General features: G+C 41.7%; 1 protein-coding gene across 1 annotated transcript in view; it reads right to left on the bottom strand.

Moving 5' to 3' along the window:
* Window positions 1-20,289, bottom strand: part of HS1BP3 (HCLS1 binding protein 3) — a 46,199-nt gene that overhangs the window by 24,494 nt on the left and 1,416 nt on the right. Inside the window, exons 2-4 of the mRNA XM_032213268.1 lie at window positions 14,860-15,025; window positions 9,465-9,672; window positions 8,377-8,581 (exon numbers count right to left, since the gene is read on the bottom strand). Of these exons, the coding sequence (XP_032069159.1) occupies window positions 8,377-8,581; window positions 9,465-9,672; window positions 14,860-15,025 (579 nt within the window). The remainder of the gene's footprint in view (window positions 1-8,376; window positions 8,582-9,464; window positions 9,673-14,859; window positions 15,026-20,289) is intronic.

Below are 20,289 nucleotides of genomic sequence, written 5' to 3' on the forward strand. Positions count from 1 at the left end.
GTCCTCCTTCATTGTAATTAAAAATACTCCGCCTGATAGATGATCATTCATTTCCAGACAGTTGTTCATAAGTGATTCCTCTTACAAAGCTGTGTCTCTCGCAAATCCAAGACAGGGCACAGGTCCTCCAGCTGGCCTCACCAGAACACAGAATAGCACTTAAAGGTTAAGGCAGAGTGGCCAGGCCGCAATCAGCCTAAAGTGGCCAATAGGAACGGAACGGGTCCCACCAGTGAGATTCAGCCAGTTCGGGCCAGTTCAGGTGAACCGGTTATTGAATTGCTGGCTGGCCCCGCCCCTTCCAGGAGTCCCCCCACACACCATTTTGGCTCCCAGGTAACTGCAGGGAGGCCTGCTAGATCCAAAATGGGGCGCGGGGGGGACAGCACAGCCCTCCCCCCGTGGCCCCTTTTTGCTCCCAGGAGGCTACAGGGAGGCCTACTAGGCCCAAAACAGGGCATGGGGGATGCAGCGTAGCCCCTCGCGGCCCATTTTTGCTCCCAGGGGTGGTGCAGGAGGCCAAGTGCTGCCTGTCAAGCCCCTTTGCCATACCCACCCAGCCAGTCATTAGGGCAGAGAATCAGTTGTTAAATTATTTGAATCCCACCACTGGATCCCACTTATGATGGAGTAGCTGAGAAGCATAACAAATGCATCTAGATAAGAAAGGAATCCTCAGTGCAGCTACGGATGACTTAAAGCTACTTTAAGTGTGAACACAACCATTGCCATGGGGTGAGGTTTCACCAGTTTGCTGCTGCTGCTGCTACCTAATCGTGTATCTCCACCCTGGTGAATTAAGTGATGCCATGAAGCAGAGGTGGGTTGCTGCCGGTTCGGCCAAAATAGGGTGAACCAGTAGTATTGGCGGTGGTAGGCTCCGCCCACCTACCTGGACGCTTCTGCACATGCACAGAAGCGTCACGCAGGAGCCACCGGAACCCTTAGTAAAAAAAATTAGCAACCCACCTCTGCCATGGATGTATGTCCTGGTGTCTGGAGGCTGAGGTTCTGAGCAGAGAACAACAGGCTTCAGCTGAACTCTGTCAAGACTAAGTTCCTCTGGATATGGAGACTTTATGGTTCCAGGCCGGGACTTGGCCATCTTTGGTGTCAATCGTTGTTAGGAAGAGCCTTGCACAACTTCTCACCTCACCTAAGGATTTTCTATATTTCTTTTCTCTACTATTTATTTCTTAGTGTAGATTGCTGTGTGCTGCCCAGAGTCCCTTTTGATGAAATGAACAACTATATAAATTTGATAAATAAATATACATACATACCGAGGCTTACAAACTTGATTTTATTCATGTATTTCTTCTCCTGTTTTCTCACCCTGCATGCATGCTGCTCTTAAACTCTAAAGGGGTTAAATCCAGCAATATATTAGTAACTGGTGGTATAAGAGTGTTCGCCACTGTAGGAACAATCTTCCCTTGAGACCAAATCAAGAAATAATGAGAGTTAATTGGGACTAAAGTACTCTTTGGCACTGCAGGAACAAACTTCCTGCAAGAGCATTCTAATATATTTTTTTTAAAATCAGAATTACCATCTATACTCAGGGAAAGTTGTAAAATCATCATAACTGTGATAATTGCTCTTACCTGGCATCTATGGTGGGGTTTTTTTCCCCAACACAGAGGGAAAAATTATTGGGTTATTCTGAATCGGCATGTAGATGTTTTTTGCTGATCCATTATCAAGATACATTCTGCCTATCAGCTTACAGAAACTGTCATTTACAGTAAATGGCAAAGTGCACTGAAAAGAGTGGGGGAAACATGAAGAGGTGTTTCTGTATTTGCTGGATTCTTGTTGGGTTGTGTCCAGAGGTGGGTTCCTACCAGTTCGCACCTCTTCGGTAGAACCGGTTCGTCAAATCTACCGGACCAGTTAGAAGCGTTTCCACCAGTGGACCCGGAAAACAGGCCATATCTACAGAAGAGGTTCCAAAAATTTTTGAAACCCATCACTGGTTGTGTCCATTAGACCAAGAGCTCGTCAAGTAGATTTAAATACCTATATCTTTCAACACTGTCATTATTTTGGGAGAAAATCTAAGCAAAGTTGAGTGATTCTTGGATGGGAATCTATGCTAAAATCTCAGGGCTGTAGAATAGATTGGAAAACAGCAAAATCTCCCCCCCCCCCATCCCAAAAAAGATACTAGCCAACCACTTTTCTACTGTCCAAAGAATCAATGTGACTCAGCCCATGTACCCAACAAGAGTATGACCCAAACTTGCATTTACCTGTTAACACCTTAATGTCCCACCAGGGACTATAGAAAAATCACAGCCCATAGTATTTGCCATAGTATTTGATCTGTCAGGGCTGATGCATTTCCTTCCAGAATCAGGGAAGTGTGCCTTCTCTGCAGCAATGCCTGCCTTCTGGAATGAGGTTCCCACTGAGATCCAGATGGCTGCCAGCCTGCTGGTGTTTCAAAATGACTTGAAGGCTTGGCTCTTCCCCCAGGGAGAGTGAATGAAACTCTCTTGCACTTATTTTGTTTCTTTCCTTTCCTTCTTTTTTCCCTTCCTTTCTTCCTCCCTTCCCTCCAGTTTTTATCATCTTCATTATAATTTATTCTTCATTTTTGTTTCTTTGTTTTCATATTCTTTTTTCTTGTAAGCTACCAGAATTGTTGGAGTTGGGTAGCATACAAATTTAACAATGAATCACATTTCATATACTGTATGTTTCCTTTTCAGGAAAACTTTATAAATCCTAATATCTCAGTGGTGGGTTTCAAAAATTGTTCGAACCTACTCTGTGGATGTGACCTCCTTTGTGGGAGTGTCTTGTCGCCCATGTGACCGGATGGGAGTGGCTTGCCGCCAATGCGACCGGATATGAAGATGCCGACGACACTTGTCAGAACCACCTTAAATTACCTCCCACACAGCACTGGCATGCATCAGAATATGCATAGGTGCGAACTGGTAGGAACCCACCTCTGAAATATCTCCTATTTTTAGAGATATCTGTTTATGGATAGTTTCGATAATATCTTACTTTTGGAGATAGAATACTGGGTAGATAAACTGCCTATAAGCTCACTTTTGTGCATCCTGATCAAACCAAGTGTTCCAGTATAATTTTTATTAGGATTTTTTTTACTGTATAAGTGCTGGATAAAAACACATGCTTGGAAGAAAAGAGAGAAGCCAAGGTCAAGTAAAAAATCATAGAACTGAGAAGCTACTAACCCATTGTGATGGTTTTGACAAGTGGCTGGGATTGGAAGTATGACAGGACTGATGTCACTTAGTCCTAGTTAATGGTCATCCCCCCCTTTCAGGACTTGGCTTGTAACTTGGACGTCAAAAGTAAAATCACAAAAACTGTGCAGCAACCTACTTGAACAACCCAAGGACCTCTGAGCTGTTGGCCAAAGCAGATGAAGGCTTCAATTTATACAGGTAGTCCTCGACTTACAACAGTTCATTTAGTGACTATTCGAAGTTACTATTGCACTGGAAAAAATGAGTTATGACTTATAACCGTTGCAGCATCCCCACAGTCACATGATTTACATTTGGAGGCTTGACAACTGGTTCATTTTTATGACCGTTGCAGTGTCCCAAAGTCATGTGATCACCTTTTACAACCATCTGACAAGCAAAGTCAATGGGGAGGCCAGATTCACATTGCAACGGGGTTATTAAATTGACAACTGCACTGATTCACTTAACAAATGTGGCAACAAAAGTTGTAAAAATGGGGCAAAGCTCACTTAACAAATGTCTCGCTTAGCAACAGAAATTCTGGGTTCAGTTGTGGTCATAAGCTGAGGACTACCTGTACATCAAGACAACCTTTTATTTTTGTTATTTAGGGTATCGTCCAGGCAATTGGTTACTAAATGAATTTATTATAAAAAAAACCCTACTCTCACATTTTCTTCTACTATTTAAAATAACATAGAAACTACTTCAAAAGCCAAAATTGCTTAGGACAACGTGATGACCAAAATGCCCAAAGCATTGATCAATTTTAATGCAATTAATTGCTTACCTTAAAATGAACAATGTGGCATTCTAAGGACTTCCCGAATCCCTCCATCAAAGCCTATTCATTGGCAACAGAGGTTTATATTCAGCTGGTTTGGACTGGTTCGGGCGAACGGGTAGCAGAAATTTTGAGTAAAGTTCGGAGAACCGGTAAATAGTACCTTTGGTTGGCCCTGCCCTCCCGCCCCCGTTGTTCCCTGTCTATATTCCCTTGTTTTTTAGCTCAGCTGATTCGCGCGGCACAGCGGATTGCCGAGCCTCCGCTGAGCTAAAAAACAGCTCAGCTCACCAGCGCTGACACCGAGGGTGGCCTTTGAGTGCTGCGCGCACGCGAAGCGCTCTCTCATAGAACCGGTAGGAAAAGATTTGGAATCCCACCACTGATCGGCAACCATAGGATTTTCACCAGAATCATGAAAGCAGCACCACAGTATTTGCTGAAAGGTTCAGCTCTTTCATACATATCTGTGCCAGATGTACAAAAGGATGGATCTTGCAGGGCAATGCCACAATGCTGCTTTTATCAGTTTGACACACACCCCTTGCCTCATGCCCTCATATGGTACAAACCCTGTCCCTTAGAAAAAGATGGAAGATATTGTCTCCATTGGGAATATCTGCTTCAAGGCACCTGACGTGCTCTCAAAGAGCAGTTCTTAAAGGCTTCCCTTGTTGCTCCCTACATCAATAGAGATGATCAGGGATGCATGTTCTGTGGTGCAATGAAATATCTGCAAACACACAGCTGAGCTCAAACAATACCAAGGACCCCCAGAGAATATTCCATATCCTTTTGTTGCTATCTTGTAAACATCTAAAGTTTTACAGCCCAAATATGATAGGTTATTTTTCTTTTATTACTTTACTATATAGAAAAAGAAATTGTGGGGAAAAAAATACAAGAAAGAAAGAAAAAGGAGGAAAACATTTTATTATATGAGAAGAGCCTAGCTTTTTAAACAACCCTGACCATATGAAATATTCTTATTAGTCTTCCCATTATGCTGATCAAAAGCCATCTCATAAATAGAGTGTAAATACATCCATCCACCCACCCAAGATTGTAAATCCAGGACGGAATTGTCTTTTCATCCTAAAGCAAGGGTGGGTTTCTCCCAGTTCGCACCGGTACGCCAGAACCGGTTCGTGAAATTTAGTGTACCTTTTGGAACCTGCTCAAAAAGGAAGGAAGGAAGGAATGGGGAGAGATACACACAAGAAAGGAAGGAAGGAATGGAGGGAGAGTGAGAGAAAAAAGAGAGAGACAGATAGAAAGAGAAAGAGAGAAAGAAAGGAAAAAAGAAAAAGAAAGAAAAAGAAAGTGGGAGAGAGAGACGAAAGAAAGAAAGAGAGGGAGAGAGACAAAAGGAAGGAAGGAAGGAAGGAAAAGAAAGAGAATTTATGCCACAATTGAACCCAAAATTTTGGTTGCTAAGCAAGAGCATTGTTAAGTGAGTTTCACCATATTTTCCAAGTTGGCCACACCCACTCAGTCACACGCCCACCAAGTCATGCCCGCCCAGTCACATGACCACCGAGCCACTCCCACAAAACAGGCCACACCTACAGAATAGGTTCTAAAAAAATTTGAAACCCACCACTGTCCTAAAGGTATACTTTTTTTAACCTACCCGATCTCAGAAAATGCATATTTCTTCATTCAGTGATAAATTTCAAATGTTTAGATGTGCATGCTTCCTTTCAGGATAAGTTAAATTATACAAATTGCATAAACAAAATAAGCAGCAGCCAAAGGAATTACAAACAAAGGAAAGAATAGGACAGCCAACTGAATCTAGTTTGCAGCCACAGCACTCAATATATATTTTCATATCTTTCAGTTCTTGAGATCCATCTTGCTTCCATCCCATCCATGCACTATTTTGTAATTGATTTTTGTTCTTTAATTTTTTTCGCCTCTCTCTTTTAGGAGATTTCATCAACTTCTCCAGCCACAGCCTCCTTAAATTTCTCTTTCCCTCACTGTATTCTTCCTCTTATAATTGCTTTGTGCTTCACTCATCATTCCTTTTCCTTATATGACCAAACTATCTTACTACATTTTGTACTGGTTCAACATTCATTCATCACCCCTTCATTCTTGACTCTATCTCTCCTTGTTTTATCATCCACACTTAAGTACCCAATTCCCACTGCAGTCAATTTAATGTTTCTCCTTCAAGACTCAAATCTCAGCTCCAGATAACAAATCACTTAGGAGTGAAATACTAAAAAAAATAATCAAATAGGAAACAAGTCTAATGGGAAGTTGAATACACACATACACACCATGCTGTGAAGGATTAAATGCTATAAAGGGCCATCAAACTAAATTTAAAAATATCAGTGTATTAACACTTTCCATTTTAAATTTAGTTGGAGTAGCTTTAATGTAAAAAAGGATCTAAACTTGATTAAACTTTCTAGTCATAGTTATCTAATCCACAGATAAATTAAAAACATATTTCATACACTTATGGAGAACATCAGGGAATGTTTAGCAGAGCCATAGTAACAAATCCTATATAGTTAATAAAATATTTAATCACGAGTATTAAAAATATCCTTCTGGCTCAGTCATTTCTCATTCTGCCACAAATTTTAGAGACTCCTAATCTAAATTATTCTATCTCACACAGATTTTGAATTTCCATTAATATATACTTGATATATTCTTGTTCTTCTGATCTAGAATGAAGATATTTCTCAGGCAGGAAACATACACTACTAATAAAACAAATTAACTTTAATGTTTACATTCTATAAAATTTTGCATTCTACAAAATGACTAAAGATGACACAAATAGAAATACTGCATATTAACAACCCAATATTTGAAGAAAAGAATATTCATTTAATTGAAACACACTCAAAACCAAAGAAGTTGAAAACTAAGAAATTTTAAAAACCATATTACTGTTACCTTTATTTTGATTTATTGTACACTGTCAGACTCGGAGGATGCTTGTGAGTGTTAATGAATACATAAAAGTGATAATGTCATAAAATATGGGAAACTATCTTGTTTCATATATCAAACATCTGATTTCTTGCCCCTGGAGTTTCAAAGATTCCCTTTCCCCTTGATAATTTGTGCAGCTGTTAAAACAATACTATTCTGCCATGCTTTTGCAAAAGATGAAAGGTTTCTACTGGCCATCTAGGAGATTTCTATTACATGCATGCCTTTCTTGTATGCTGTATTTGTATTCTGTTTGTCCACAACCTTGATTGTGCTAGCTTACAAAAAAAAGGTGAAATAATAGCAATTACTTCAACTCTTTTACTGGCTGCCATCTCTTAACTATGAGCAGAAAGTTATTGAATCATCCAGCGCTGTTTGAACTTTCACCAGTCAAACTACATTCTCCCCCTCCCTTTATTTCAGTTGTTTTGCATTTCTTTTAGTAACCCTCAGAACAACTATTGGCAATTCTAAAATGCTTTTTAAGAAATTAATTCTGAATTCAACTTGGCTGCAAAAATTCAGAATTTCGATGACAGCAAAGAGCAGGCGGTGTGGGGGAGGGGAACCTAACACTTTGGGGCTGCCTGATAGTCCTCTGTAGTTTCACACAACCATAAATACGATGGGATAAGGTAAAGGTAAAGATTCCCCTTGCACATATGTGCTAGTCGTTCCTGACTCTAGGGGGCGGTGCTCATCTCTGTTTCAAAGCCGAAGAACCAGCGCTGTCCAAAGACGTCTCCATGGTCATGTGGCCAGCATGACTAAATGTCAAAGGTGCATGGAACACTGTTCCCTTCCCACCAAAGGTGGTTCCTATTTTTTTTACTTGCATTTTTACATGGTTTCAAACTGCTAGGTGGGCCGAAGCTGGAACAAGTAACAGGAGCTCACTCCGTTAGAGGCATTAGGGATTTGAACTACCGAACTACTGATCTTAGTCTTGGTTCCACCACAAATGCGCGCACAACAAAAGCGCGCCTGACTAAACCGCGGTGTCTAAAGCGCGGTGACAAAACCGTGCGATGAATTAGCGACTAATTAGCCTTAAAGCGCGCCGACAAAAGCGCGCCGACAGAAGCGCGCTGTAACGTAACCCTCAACCTAACCCTCAACCTAACCCTCAACCTAACCCTCAACCTAACCCTAAACCTAACTGTAAATCTTACCTTAAATGAAATCGCGCTTCGGTCGGCGCGCTGTTGTCGGCGCGCTGTTGTCAGCACGCTTTTGAAATCGCGGTTTTAGCGCCGCGGTGTTGTCGGCGCGCTTATGACGTTCGCTCTTTTGACGGGTCACGCTTAGTCTTAGCTTAACTGCAATCCTAGCCACTGAGCAACCATGTCCCTAGCCCTAATATAGGGAAAAACAAAATTGAAAAAGGCATACTTGAGGACACCAAGTGGATCCACGTCACTCTCTTCCTCTTCTGTTTCCTTTTTGGCCTCCTGGCTTTTAAACGAACTGAATTGAGAAATGACATCAGGTATTTTTTCCTCTCTGAAAAAATCAAAGCCTTCGGTGTCCTCATCCTCTTCTTCCTTCTTGGGAAGGTTTTTACTCTTGACATCAATCACACTGGCGGATCTGGTTCCTGACAAAAGAGGCAGAGAAAAATTAATGGAACGGTACACAATAGACACAGGCAGGGGTGGGCTTTAAAAATTTCAGCAAGGGTTCTCTGCCCAGTTGTTGGGTGCCTGTGGCCTGCACCTGGGGGGGTGGGAGTTTTCACCTTCCCCAGGCTCCGGAGGCTTTCCTTGAGCCTCTGGGAGGGCGAAAACTGCCTCCCCCGGGCTCTGGAGGCTGGAAACGGGCTCGTTTCCGGGCTTCCAGAACTTCCATGAGGCCTGTTTTTCTCCCTCCCGGAGCTTCCACACATGCCCTGCACTTACTTCACATCCAAAATGGGTCACGTGGAGACTCCTGGGAAGGGAGGGGTGGAGTGGGAAGGGAAGGGCCAGCCAGAGGGGGGATTTGGAGGTTCTCTGAACCGGCCATAACGTTAGCTACGAGTTCTCCTGAATCCAGGCAAACCCGTAGCAGCTCACCCCCTTGACACAGGTATTATTTCTCTACATGAGTATCACCAACAGCTACCCAGTATTCTTATGCTGGAACAAAATGAGCCTTTTGCATGTGAAAACCAGTACATTTCCACACCATGTAAATAATTTGTGGCAATAAATATATGTTACTTAGGTCCCATTTGAACAATAGTTTTCTATTTCTGTATCCCCCAGAAACTAACATTCTCGGAAACCTAACATTCTCACATCCAGATAACATGTTACTGTGCATTTGTAATATTATATTGGTAGGGAAGCAAACCAAAAGTATCCTCCATTAAATATTTGTGACAATGGGAATTTAACGTAGATTTTAAGTGGAATGCTGCTGATTTTGCAAAGTTCCAAGAGTTGATCCATGGCCTATTTCTTAAAACTCCACTCAATGTAAAGAATGTTTTAATTTACCCAGAAATTCCATTAACTCGGGGCTTGATGCGAGAACCACATCTTTAGAAATCAATCCCATAATCTCATTGAAGGCAGCTCTTCGTTCTCGAATATCAGATTCTCCAACAAAAAGCACTTTTCTTGGCAAAGGCGGTAGAGAGGTTTGTGGGTAACGTGTGACAAGTTTTTGATAAAACTCATCAATATCACTGTACTTCTTAGAAACCTGTAACGTAGGGAGAAAAATATTCATTCTAAGCGACAGGCATGCAACCAACCACACTAACAATTCTGAAAGAAAATACAAGATTTCCCACACATCAGATGTGGGCAATTACCCCAGGCCAAGAATAAGTAGGGTTAATATTTTCAGTTTTTTTTTTAATAAACCTTGAATAAACTACATAAATGTGTTAAGCCTCTAAGAAGTTTAATAGATCTCTTTTAAAGTTTATATGTTAAAGTGTACACAACTAAAGGTGCCAATTTATTGCCAATCGGGAGTGGTTCTGTGGGTTAGAAAAATAGATCTATGCCATTTACCATAAATTTCCATTCTTGCAGTACGTGACCTTGGTGATTTCAGCAAACTGGACTATTAATATTCTCAAAATTATTGTATCACCTAGAGCTGTGATGACGAACCCATGGCATGCCTGCCAGAAGTGGCACACAGAGCCATCTCTGTGCAGGCAAACCATTGCCCTTACGGGTTCCGGTGCGCCCGCCAGCTGATCTTCACGCACATGGGAGCGCCAGAAACCGGAAGAGCAGCCACCCAGTGCACATGCACGCTCTTGCGGTTTCCAGTGTACATGTGCACTCGTTCCATTTTCGCTGGTAGAGGCACCATGGGCTGATCCTGTACTGTTCCTAGGGCAGCCCCACAGGCCAGATCTAAGCACCCTGTGGGCCGTATCCAGCCCACTGGCCTTGAATTTGACACTCCTGCTCTAAAAGAACATAATCATATTTATGCCCCTGTGAGTACTGGCAAGAGTCAGGGCAGTGATCAGGGGCCAGGCAATTGGTATTTTTGGATCCAGAGCAGTGGTGGGATTCAAATAATTTAACAACAAGCATTTGCTGGCTGGGGAATTCTGGGAGTTGAAGTCCAGACATCTTCAAGTTGCCAAGGTTGAGAAACACTGCACTAGTGTGTGTTGCAGATGAAAGGGGGAGGGGGACTATTGCCCAAAAGGCCATTTTTGCCTCCATGACTAAAACATGGCTTTATAAATAATTTACAGGATGGAATGGACGGGATATTTATCACTTTTGCTGACTACAGCAAGCCTCGGGAGCTTTGCCTTAGAAAACAAGATTACATTACAAAGTTATTTTGACAGATTAAGCCCCGAGTCTGTTCCATCAGGACTATGTTCAAGAGTGATAAATATAAAGTCCAACAGTTGGGTTGGATAAATCAAATGCATAGGTACAGAACTGGAGAGGTAAGGTTTGGCAGTCGGGTATGCACGAAATATCACCAGGTGAACATGAGTAAGGCATATAATACAAGAGCTGAAAAGGCCAGGGCAAAGTTGGCCCCTTAGAAACATGGGCACGCTGCATCCATTACAGGAGGCAGTAGTTTTATTGTGTACTCTGCATTGGAAAAGCATGTCTTGGAGTTGTGTGCTTAGTTTGGGGAAACTGCTTTAAAAGAGAAACGGAGTGGGTTCGGAGGACAACTACGACAAGTGTTCGGGAAGCCAATCTCTGTAAAGGAAGGATTATATCAGGCACATTTAGATGGCAAAAGGGAAGATTAGAAGGAGATAGGACAGCCATCTACAAATATCTAAAAGAGACCATCTGTTCTTTGCTAAAAGTGAGCATGATAAAGACATAGGTGGGTTCTGGCAGGCATTCCTGCCAGTTTGCTCGTATCCGCGCCACGTGTGCATGCGCAATGCAATAACAATTGTTCTGCACATGCGCAGAAGTGAAAAACAAGATGGCGCCACCGAGGTCCAGAGAACCGGTTCGGGGGCATGGCAGGCCTGGGTCGCTGTCGGTTCCAGCGACCCAGACTGCCAAATCACTACTGGTTTGGCCGAACCAGTCCGAACCAGTAGGAACCCACCACTGTAAGGACCAATGGTTTAAAAAAAAATTAAGCAGGGAGATCAGGAGGAATAATGAGGAATTTCCTGATAGGAAGAAATATTAAGTAGTGGAAATGTCTATCAAAAGTAGTGGTGAGCGCTGGGAGATTTCAATCGGGGGCTGGATGGCATTTGCTTGAGATGGTTTTATGGATTCCTACACTGAACAAGGAATTGAACCAGAGGCCTTAACCACCCTTTCTCAATATTTTTCCCCCTGGAGGAACTTTTGAAATAATTTTCAAGTCCCAGGGAACCCATACATAAAAGGTATTATATCTACAGCTCACAGAACATTTGCAGGATAAGTAAGCAGAGTCACAGACAGTGAGTAAAAATACCCACCACACTTCAAACTTTAGCTCTTTGTGGCACATGAAGTTAAAAGGACAATGCTTTTTTAAAAAAAAGAAATTAATCATGATCTCTTGTGGAATCCTAGGGTTCTTGAGAGAGGCTTGTTTAAGAAGGTCCCTTAAGCTAAGACATTGTTTAATTCTACTGCCTCTTTCTGGAGTGGTGATCTCTTACAACTATTAACTCCAGCAATGCTCACAAAGAATACTCTGAATAAAGAGCATACACTTTTTCTAAGGCTCCATTGTCCACTGATAATTTACAAGCTAACTGAAGAAGAAAAGCCATTTTGTGGCTAAAAGGCAACTAAACAAGACTGAAAGCAGAGATAAAGCAGTGTTTTAAACATTGTATTGAGCCATGTTGTATCCTATAGCTCAGAGCAGCATTGAGCATCTCATCAGAGAAACAGAACAAATACCCAATCTTTGTTTCAAACATTAGCCTTTGTTTACAGAATTAAAACTTATTCTGTGACATTATAAAAAAACCTCTTTACCTTTTATTATAGAATAAATGCAAGTTACATACAAATGTAGGAAAACCCTTTGGTTTCAAAAGAGAGCAAAGTGTTACACAACTGTTAGAAAAGCTTCAATGGTTTTGTCTAGCATGAAATCATGATTTCAGATTTCAGGCTGACATCCTGCCAACATGACTACAGTTTCAACAGGGCTTGAGTGCCCTCTGCTGGAACTGGCCATGTTTATCCCTATCAAAAGAATGGAAGTCTGGTTTTCTTCATTTTGCTACAGAAAATCCGCGTCTATCCAAATAATGTCAAAGCAGCTGAGCGGAATAAGTGTGCAGAAGTGTGTTTATGGTTTGAGTGATGTTTCTCAAGCTTTGCAAATCTGGAAGCCATTACACTACTCTGTAGTGCACTTTGCATTTTGGGATCTTGCCCTACTACTGAAGCAGCACTTGGAATTCCCTTCCTCAGTTCTGTTATCTAGAACAGCATTAGCAACATTTCTCCAATTAAAGTAAACCCAAACACACATTGCTCGTTAATTGGCTTACAACAAAATGCATACCACAGCAACATACAATACAAACATACAATACAAAACCCAACCCTGTAGGCTCCAACATCAAAGACCTAACAATATGACCTCTTCAAAGAACTTTGGAAAACTTTGCTTTTTTCCCGTGCTGTGGCGTAGGCAGAGGTGCATATCCATCTGAATAGGAGTGCATTTAATAAAGTTGTAGCATGATTGTTTGCAATTATGGCCCTCTTTTATTCCCTTATTTTCTTTATTAATGTCATCTAGTTGGGTTCTGTTTTAACATGTACAGGTTTATCATTTAAATTTTAAAAAACAGCTCCGTTGGGCAATCTTATACATTCAAATTATTAATCTGACCAGATATGGTAGGATTTAGTGCAGAAAACAACAAGATATCACTTTAGAGAGTCTCACTTATTTCCAGGACTGGCTTTTCAAAAGATTATGCTGAGCCAGATTTCTCAACCTTGACAGCTTAATAATACAAAGGAAAGAATACTTTTGGAGGAATTCATAATAAGTGGTTTTGAGAACAGGAGCTAGGAACCTATGGCTACTGCTGGAAAATTACCAACCAATACAGAATACAAAGTACTTCAGATGGCTTTCTAGACTCTGGCTCGCTCTCATTGGCTGAGCTCTGTGAATTCTTAGTAACCGCCACGCTGCCTGGGGAATTCTAGGAACTGAAGTCCAAACAGCTGGAGGACTCCCAAGTTAGGAAAAATTAACTTTGGACTTTTAGTCGACCTTGTTACAACATCTGGTTGTGTAAAGAGCAACACCAACTCAGCTTTAACTCTTACATTGGGATTTAAGATTTCACATTTAATCGTACGGGACTGAGTATTCCTCCACTAAAACAAGCAAAACCCTTCCACGTAGAATGTAATATCCGAGAAAATTTCCCACACCAATACAGTATTCAAGGTAATAAAGCATCCAGTCATCATATGCTGTCTAAGACAGGTAGTCCTTGACTTACAACAGTTCATTTAGTGACCATTCAAAGTTACAACCACACTGAAAAAAAGTGACTCGTGGCCATTCTTCACCCTTACGACCATTACAGTATCACCATGGTCATATGATCTAAAATTCGGACACTTAGCAACTGACTCATATTTATGACCGTTGCAGTGCCCCGGGGACATGTGATCCCCCTTGTAACCTTCTGACAATGGGGAAGCAGAGATTCACTTAACAACATTACTAACCTAACAACTTCAGTGATTCACTTGACAACTATGGCAATAAAAGTCATAAAATTGGACATAACTACAAATGTCTCACTTAGCAGCAGAAAATTTGGGGTCAGTTGTGGTTGTAAGTCAAGGACTATCTGTATAGTCCAGATCCAATGTTATCCTTTTGCTAAGATCAGGCATGGTTAGAGCCAAGGTGGCGCAGTGGTTAAATGCAGCACTGCAGGCTACTGCTAGATCAGCAGGTCAGCGGTTCAAATCTCACCGGCTCAGGGTTGACTCAGCCTTCCGAGGTGGGTAAAATGAGGACCCAGATTGTTGGGGGCAATATGCTGACTCTCTGTAAACCACTTAGAGAGGCCTGAAAGGCCTATGAAGCGGTATATAAGTCTACTGCTATTGCTATTGCTATATGTGCCTAATTCTTCATGAGGAAGGACTTTGGTGCCACTGCCATTAGCTGTGAAGCTTCAAAAATCCTACATAGCTTTATTCCTATTCTCTCCCATCCACAAAGAAATGATTTTACTACATTTGGGTTTTGTGCTTTATTTCTTTCCCCCCCCTTTTAATTTTATTTATGTTCCTTTATTCTTGGTCTGTTTTCATAATATAATTCATGATATATTTTTTAATCTATGTTGCCTGGAGTGAAATTAATAAGTTTGGCTTCTCATTGTTTTGAAGCGAATTGCGTACAAAATACATTTACAAATGATTTCATTACCATAAACTGAATGTTGTCTTCGGATTTGTGCTTGGCAGATTTGAACACAGCCAGCTGGGTAACTACTAAAATATTATATTCCACATGGCCAGACATCATCTTTCCTCGTATTTCTTGGTACTCTGGGACTGACAGGTCTATTCCTGTATGGCCATTCTGAAGATGTCTGCAGAGGTAAAAACATGAATTTCAAAGATAGAGTATATTCTCTTAATTATGACACTGGTTTTTGACTCATGGGTTTTCAGATCTGGGGGGCGGGGGAGAGATATTATCATTTGGAAGTAAAAATTATACAATAAGCTGGGATACTTGGCTAATTTGATTATGGAGATTCTCAGTCATCCAGAGCAGTGATGGGATTAAAAAAATTTTTACCACCGGTTCTGTGGATGTGGCTTGGTGGGCATGGTGTGGCTTGGTGGGCATGGCAGGGGAAGGATTCTGCAAAATCTCCATTCCCTCCCCACTCCAAGGGGAGGTTATTGCGAAATCCCCATTTCCTCCCAATCAGCTGGGACTTGGGAAACAGAGAATAGATGGGGTCGGGGCCAGTCAGAGGTGGCATTTACCGATTCTCCGAACTACTCAAAATTTCCACTCCCGGTTCTCTGCAACTGATCAGAACCTGCTGAATACCAACTCCGATCCAGGTCATGGCTGTGCCAAAGGTGCTTTTTCAAAAGGCAAATGGAAAAACAAAGTCAAGTTGCCTTTTGAAAAAGCACCTTTGCCTAATTTGAAATTTTTAAGAGAGGAAAAAAGAGAAAATGTGAAGCTATTTTATTTAGGACAAGTTTGTCTCTTTTATACAGAAATAATACTTTCTGCCAATACAAAGCAACTGATCTATATATTCATATATATTGCATCTTAGGCAAACGTCTTAGCCATTAAGCCACAGGTCTCTTCCTTATCAGCTGAAGCCAGGGAAGAAGGTATATATTTAGAGTCACAACCCCTGGTAAGCCCCAATTAGCACAGGTTCGAATCCCAATAAGGGTATGGCTAGCTGATGAGAGCTAAATAGCTTGAAATAGATCTATACTAGTCTCCCTTTATTTATTTATCAGCACAAATAAAAAACACAAATATAACAAAGGCAACAGTAAAAATATTGGGTTTCTGTCGTGATGGACTCTTGTGACGAGCCGATTGACAGATGAAGGATAGTGATGCCTTTGTCATTAGACTTCCTTGCCACAGAATCAGCATGTACGATCATAGTTGCATGGGGAAGCATTCAATATTAAGTAAGTAACCAAAATTTTCCAGCAACACCTTTGCACCAGTCCACAACTGTAATGGCAACTGTAATGCTACATTAGCTGCACTGGTTTCCATTTCCTTTCCAGGTGCTGATTATTATTTTAAAGTCCTACATGCTACAGGCCCAGATTACTTGTGGGACCACTTCTCTCTGATGGTTATCTGTCCATCCAAAGAGGTTAGATAATCCTCTTCCGTAAATGTTGCCATCTGTTGGGATTTAGGAGGCGTGCCTTCTCATTGGAAATCAGAGTTCCCTACCCTTTTAGCCTTCTGGAAGTCTGTGAAGACCTGGCTGTTCCCCCAAGCACTGGCTTGAATGGAGGGTTGAACTCTAAGGATGCTTGGTCTGGTGTCTGAATAGGGGACGGGTATAGTTTCAGCTATGTTTTATGGATTGTTCTGAGCTACCTAGAATCACTGTGTGAGAGAGGTGGCCCTATAAGTCGAAGGAAGGAAGGAAGGAAGGAAGGAAGGAGGGAGGGAGGGAGGGAGGGAGGGAGGGAGGGAAGGAAGGAAGGAAGGAAGGAAGGAAGGAAGGAAGGAAGGAAGGAAGGAAGGAAGGAAGGAAGGATTGATTGATTCTGCTCTGTATAGAGAATTAGGCAGGCGAGGCAAGTTGCACACTAACAAACAACCTTTATTGTAATAGGTAACAGTGCAAAGTGCAAGGCAACTCCCGAACCAGTGATAACAACATTGGCCGTCTGACAGCTCTTTATATAGTAGCTGTCAGACGGCTGAACCAATCAGAAGGCTGTGTTTTCCCACTGAAAGGCTGCTCGTGACTTAGCCAATCAGAGGAGTCCTGCAGCCGGCAATGCTTTTGACAGCATCGTAAGTCCGAGGACTTAACAGATCCTATGGCCCTTCCAACTCAGTAGTCAAAGTTGTGATAGATTTGGTCAAATTTCTGTAAATGTGGTATAAGGATGTAAACTTCAGTGGCTGTTTTGAATGCATACCCCAATCCCTAGATTTCCTAATATTTATTATTATTAGCAGATTGCTAAATCAGAAATTATTTAAAACCATTTCATCCCACTCTGTGTATTTGCTATGGTCACTGAAATAATATATTGCACAATCTTGATTTTTTCTAAATAGAAATAATTATCTTAGAACTTATAAAGGATAACCCAACAACCATAAATTTGTATTATACAAGACAGGCCAAGGCTTATTTTGGGGCTGAAGAGCTACATAAACTGTCTCCCTTCTGAACATTCATTAAATAAGGAACTGGGAATCAGTAACTAATGTTACTTTCTTAAATCACTTCTCAAACACAAACTACCGTATTTTTCGGAGTATAAGACACATCAGAGTATAAGATGCACCAAGGTTCTGAAGAGGCAATTTTTTTAAAAAAAGTAGGTAGGTAGATAGAGGGATAGAGAGAAATACAGTAGGTAGGTAGGGAGAGAGAGAGTAGTTAGGTAGGTAGATAAAGGGAGAGAGAGAGAGAGAGAGGGAGGGAGAGGGAGAGAGAGAGAGAAAGAGAGAGAGTAGGTAGGTAGGTAGGTAGGTAGGTAGGTAGGTAGGTAGGTAGGTAGAAAGAGTGTGTAGGTAGGTAGGTAGAGGGATAGAGAGAAAGAGAGAGAAATACAGTAGATAGGTAGGGAGAGAAAGAGAGTAGGTAGGTAGGTAGATAGAGGGATAGAGAGATACAGTAGGTAGGTAGGGAGAGAGTGAGTGTGTAGGTAGGTAGAGGGATAGAGACACAGAAATAGAAAGAGATAGAGAGAGAAATACAGTAGATAGGTAGGGAGAGAGAGGGAGTAGGTAGGTAGGTAGGTAGGTAGGTAGGTAGGTAGGTAGATGGATAGAGAGAGAGAAATACAGTAGGTAGGTAGGGAAGGGGGGGAGAGGGTAGGTAGATGTTTCCAGGTGTATTTATCCATGTTCTGGAGCAATCTGCAGGACTTAAGACTTTGTTTCTGCTGGCACAGCGCTTGATCAATGTAATTCTCATCAATCAGTTAAAGAGCTTTCCAAAAGGAAAAAAAAAGTTTTTGCACTCTGCAAACTTCCCCAAAACGGCCCTTTTTTAAAAAAAAAAAGAAAGAAAGAAAGAAAGAGGCATGAATAGCCTTGCGGGGGCTTGCAAAGTGCTCCTGGGGTTGGGGGGGGGGACAAAAATGTGCAAAAAATGGCCCATTTTTCGTGAAAACTGGCCCATTTTTTGTCAAAAGAATTGCATGCACACCCTTATCGAGGCTTAGAGTGCTGCTGGAGACCAGGGGGGCAAAAAATGGCCCATCCTTTGCTCATTTCTGCCCTCTTAGGAGCTCTCTGAAAGCCTCCATAAGTATTCACGGCCATTTTGGTGAAGAGCGCAGGGCTTCGGAGGCAAAAAATACTGGATTCGATGTATAAGATGCACCTGGATTTTCAGCCTCTTTTTTGAGGAAAAATGGTGCGTCTTATACTCCGAAATATATGGTATGTGTTTGCCTTCAAGAAGCTGCATCCCTCCACATACGCCTATCTTGTGATGCAGAACAGCTCCTGCATGGTGTTGTCATTTGGACTGTGAAATTCTGTTTTTCATAACAGAATGTTTTGTTACACCAGGACGTGTATTTCACAACTAAGCCTCTTTCATTTCAACCTGGTTAGTACTAGGATGGAAGTAGGAAAACGTCTCAGAAAATGAAGTAGCTAATTTTTATCCATGCTGTTGCCAAGAAAACTGGCAAAGCTAATTTGTCTGTTTACGTACCTTAAGGTTTGACCCGAGGGCATCTTCACCTTAAGGCTAACCACATGTAAACAAGTTATCTGTATTTTCCATTCTCTTTTTTTTTTCTCCCCATGAGAGACTGCAAACAGAAGTTCTCTCCAGCAAATATTGATGGCAGTACAGTTTAAATACCGTAGCTATGAAGAAGGGAGCCTTGTGAATTAACCCAAGCTTAATCCAAGTTTCCTATTCATTCTCACCAATAAGCAAAGCAGATGCAGTATGCATAAATATCAGCATTAGTTTAACAGAGATTTATTTATATCCTGTTTTTTATAAATAACTCAAAATGGCAAACATACCTAATATTCCTTCCACCTATTTTCCCAACAACAACCCTGTGAGGTGATTTGGGCTGAGAGACTGGCCCAAGGTCATCTAGTTGGCATTCATTCATGTCTAAGGCAGGACTAGAACTCACAATCACCTGCTTTCTAGCCTGGTGCTAGGCTATACTGGCTCTACCAGACCATGTTGGCTTCCATATATGATATATAAGTTTGCAATAACATAAAGGAAGTCATTGGACTGAAGGAATTGATGAAAGAAATGTCCTTCTGGGTTCGTCTTCAAGTGGGGAAAAAGACACTGGAGATATGGAGGCTGCTTGGAAAGATGGTTTTAATGGTGGACAGGGCCACATGGCTTGAGCCCTGAACAGAAAAGGTGATCACATGCTTCAATGTTGGTGGAGAAGAAGAGAAGGGCTGAGGGAGGGGCTTGCTAGGCTTTTTATAACCTGTTCAGTCCCACCTCTCTGTTTCCTGTTCCTGTGTAAGAAATGTATTCTGATTGGTTGTCAGACTCCCATAGGGCCATGCAGGGGCAACTCTCTAGGCTGTGTTTTGAATCCAGGTTTGGTTGATTTCTCAGATGCCATGTCGTCAGTTGGGGCCAATATTATCATGCTTTAATCCCATCCCCCCTGCAGCTGAAGGGGAGAAGCCTTTATTATGTAAAGTGGACTAGCTTGGCCTTCTTAATGGCCCATTGACCAAGTGAGGATGGGCAGGAAGCTACAGGGACCTATTCTGTCTTTTAAAACATGTTTCTTCCTTTTCACATCCAGAGAAATATTCTGCCTTTTCAATATTTCCTAGGATATTTCATTTTTCTGGGAGAGGGCTGGGTGATAACTTCCTACAGAATGAAGTAACTCTGGGAAGGGGCTAAATCGTGATAAATTACTGCCCAGCCTGAATCCCCCATCATCCAGTGCAATGGTGAGGGATGCTGGGAACTGTAGTTCAATCACCAGAGTTTCCTTAAAAGAAATGCTCTCTTCAGCTTGCTAGGACCTCAACAGGCACTTTCAGGACAGGGTTTTTTTTTTTGGGGGGGGGGGGAGAACAATAAACAGCTACAAAGATATCAAAGATTGGATTTTGGCAACTCTTTTACAACACAACTTTGGA

This window comes from Thamnophis elegans, chromosome 3 (genome assembly GCF_009769535.1).
Source record: "Thamnophis elegans isolate rThaEle1 chromosome 3, rThaEle1.pri, whole genome shotgun sequence".
Classification (NCBI taxonomy): domain Eukaryota; kingdom Metazoa; phylum Chordata; class Lepidosauria; order Squamata; family Colubridae; genus Thamnophis; species Thamnophis elegans.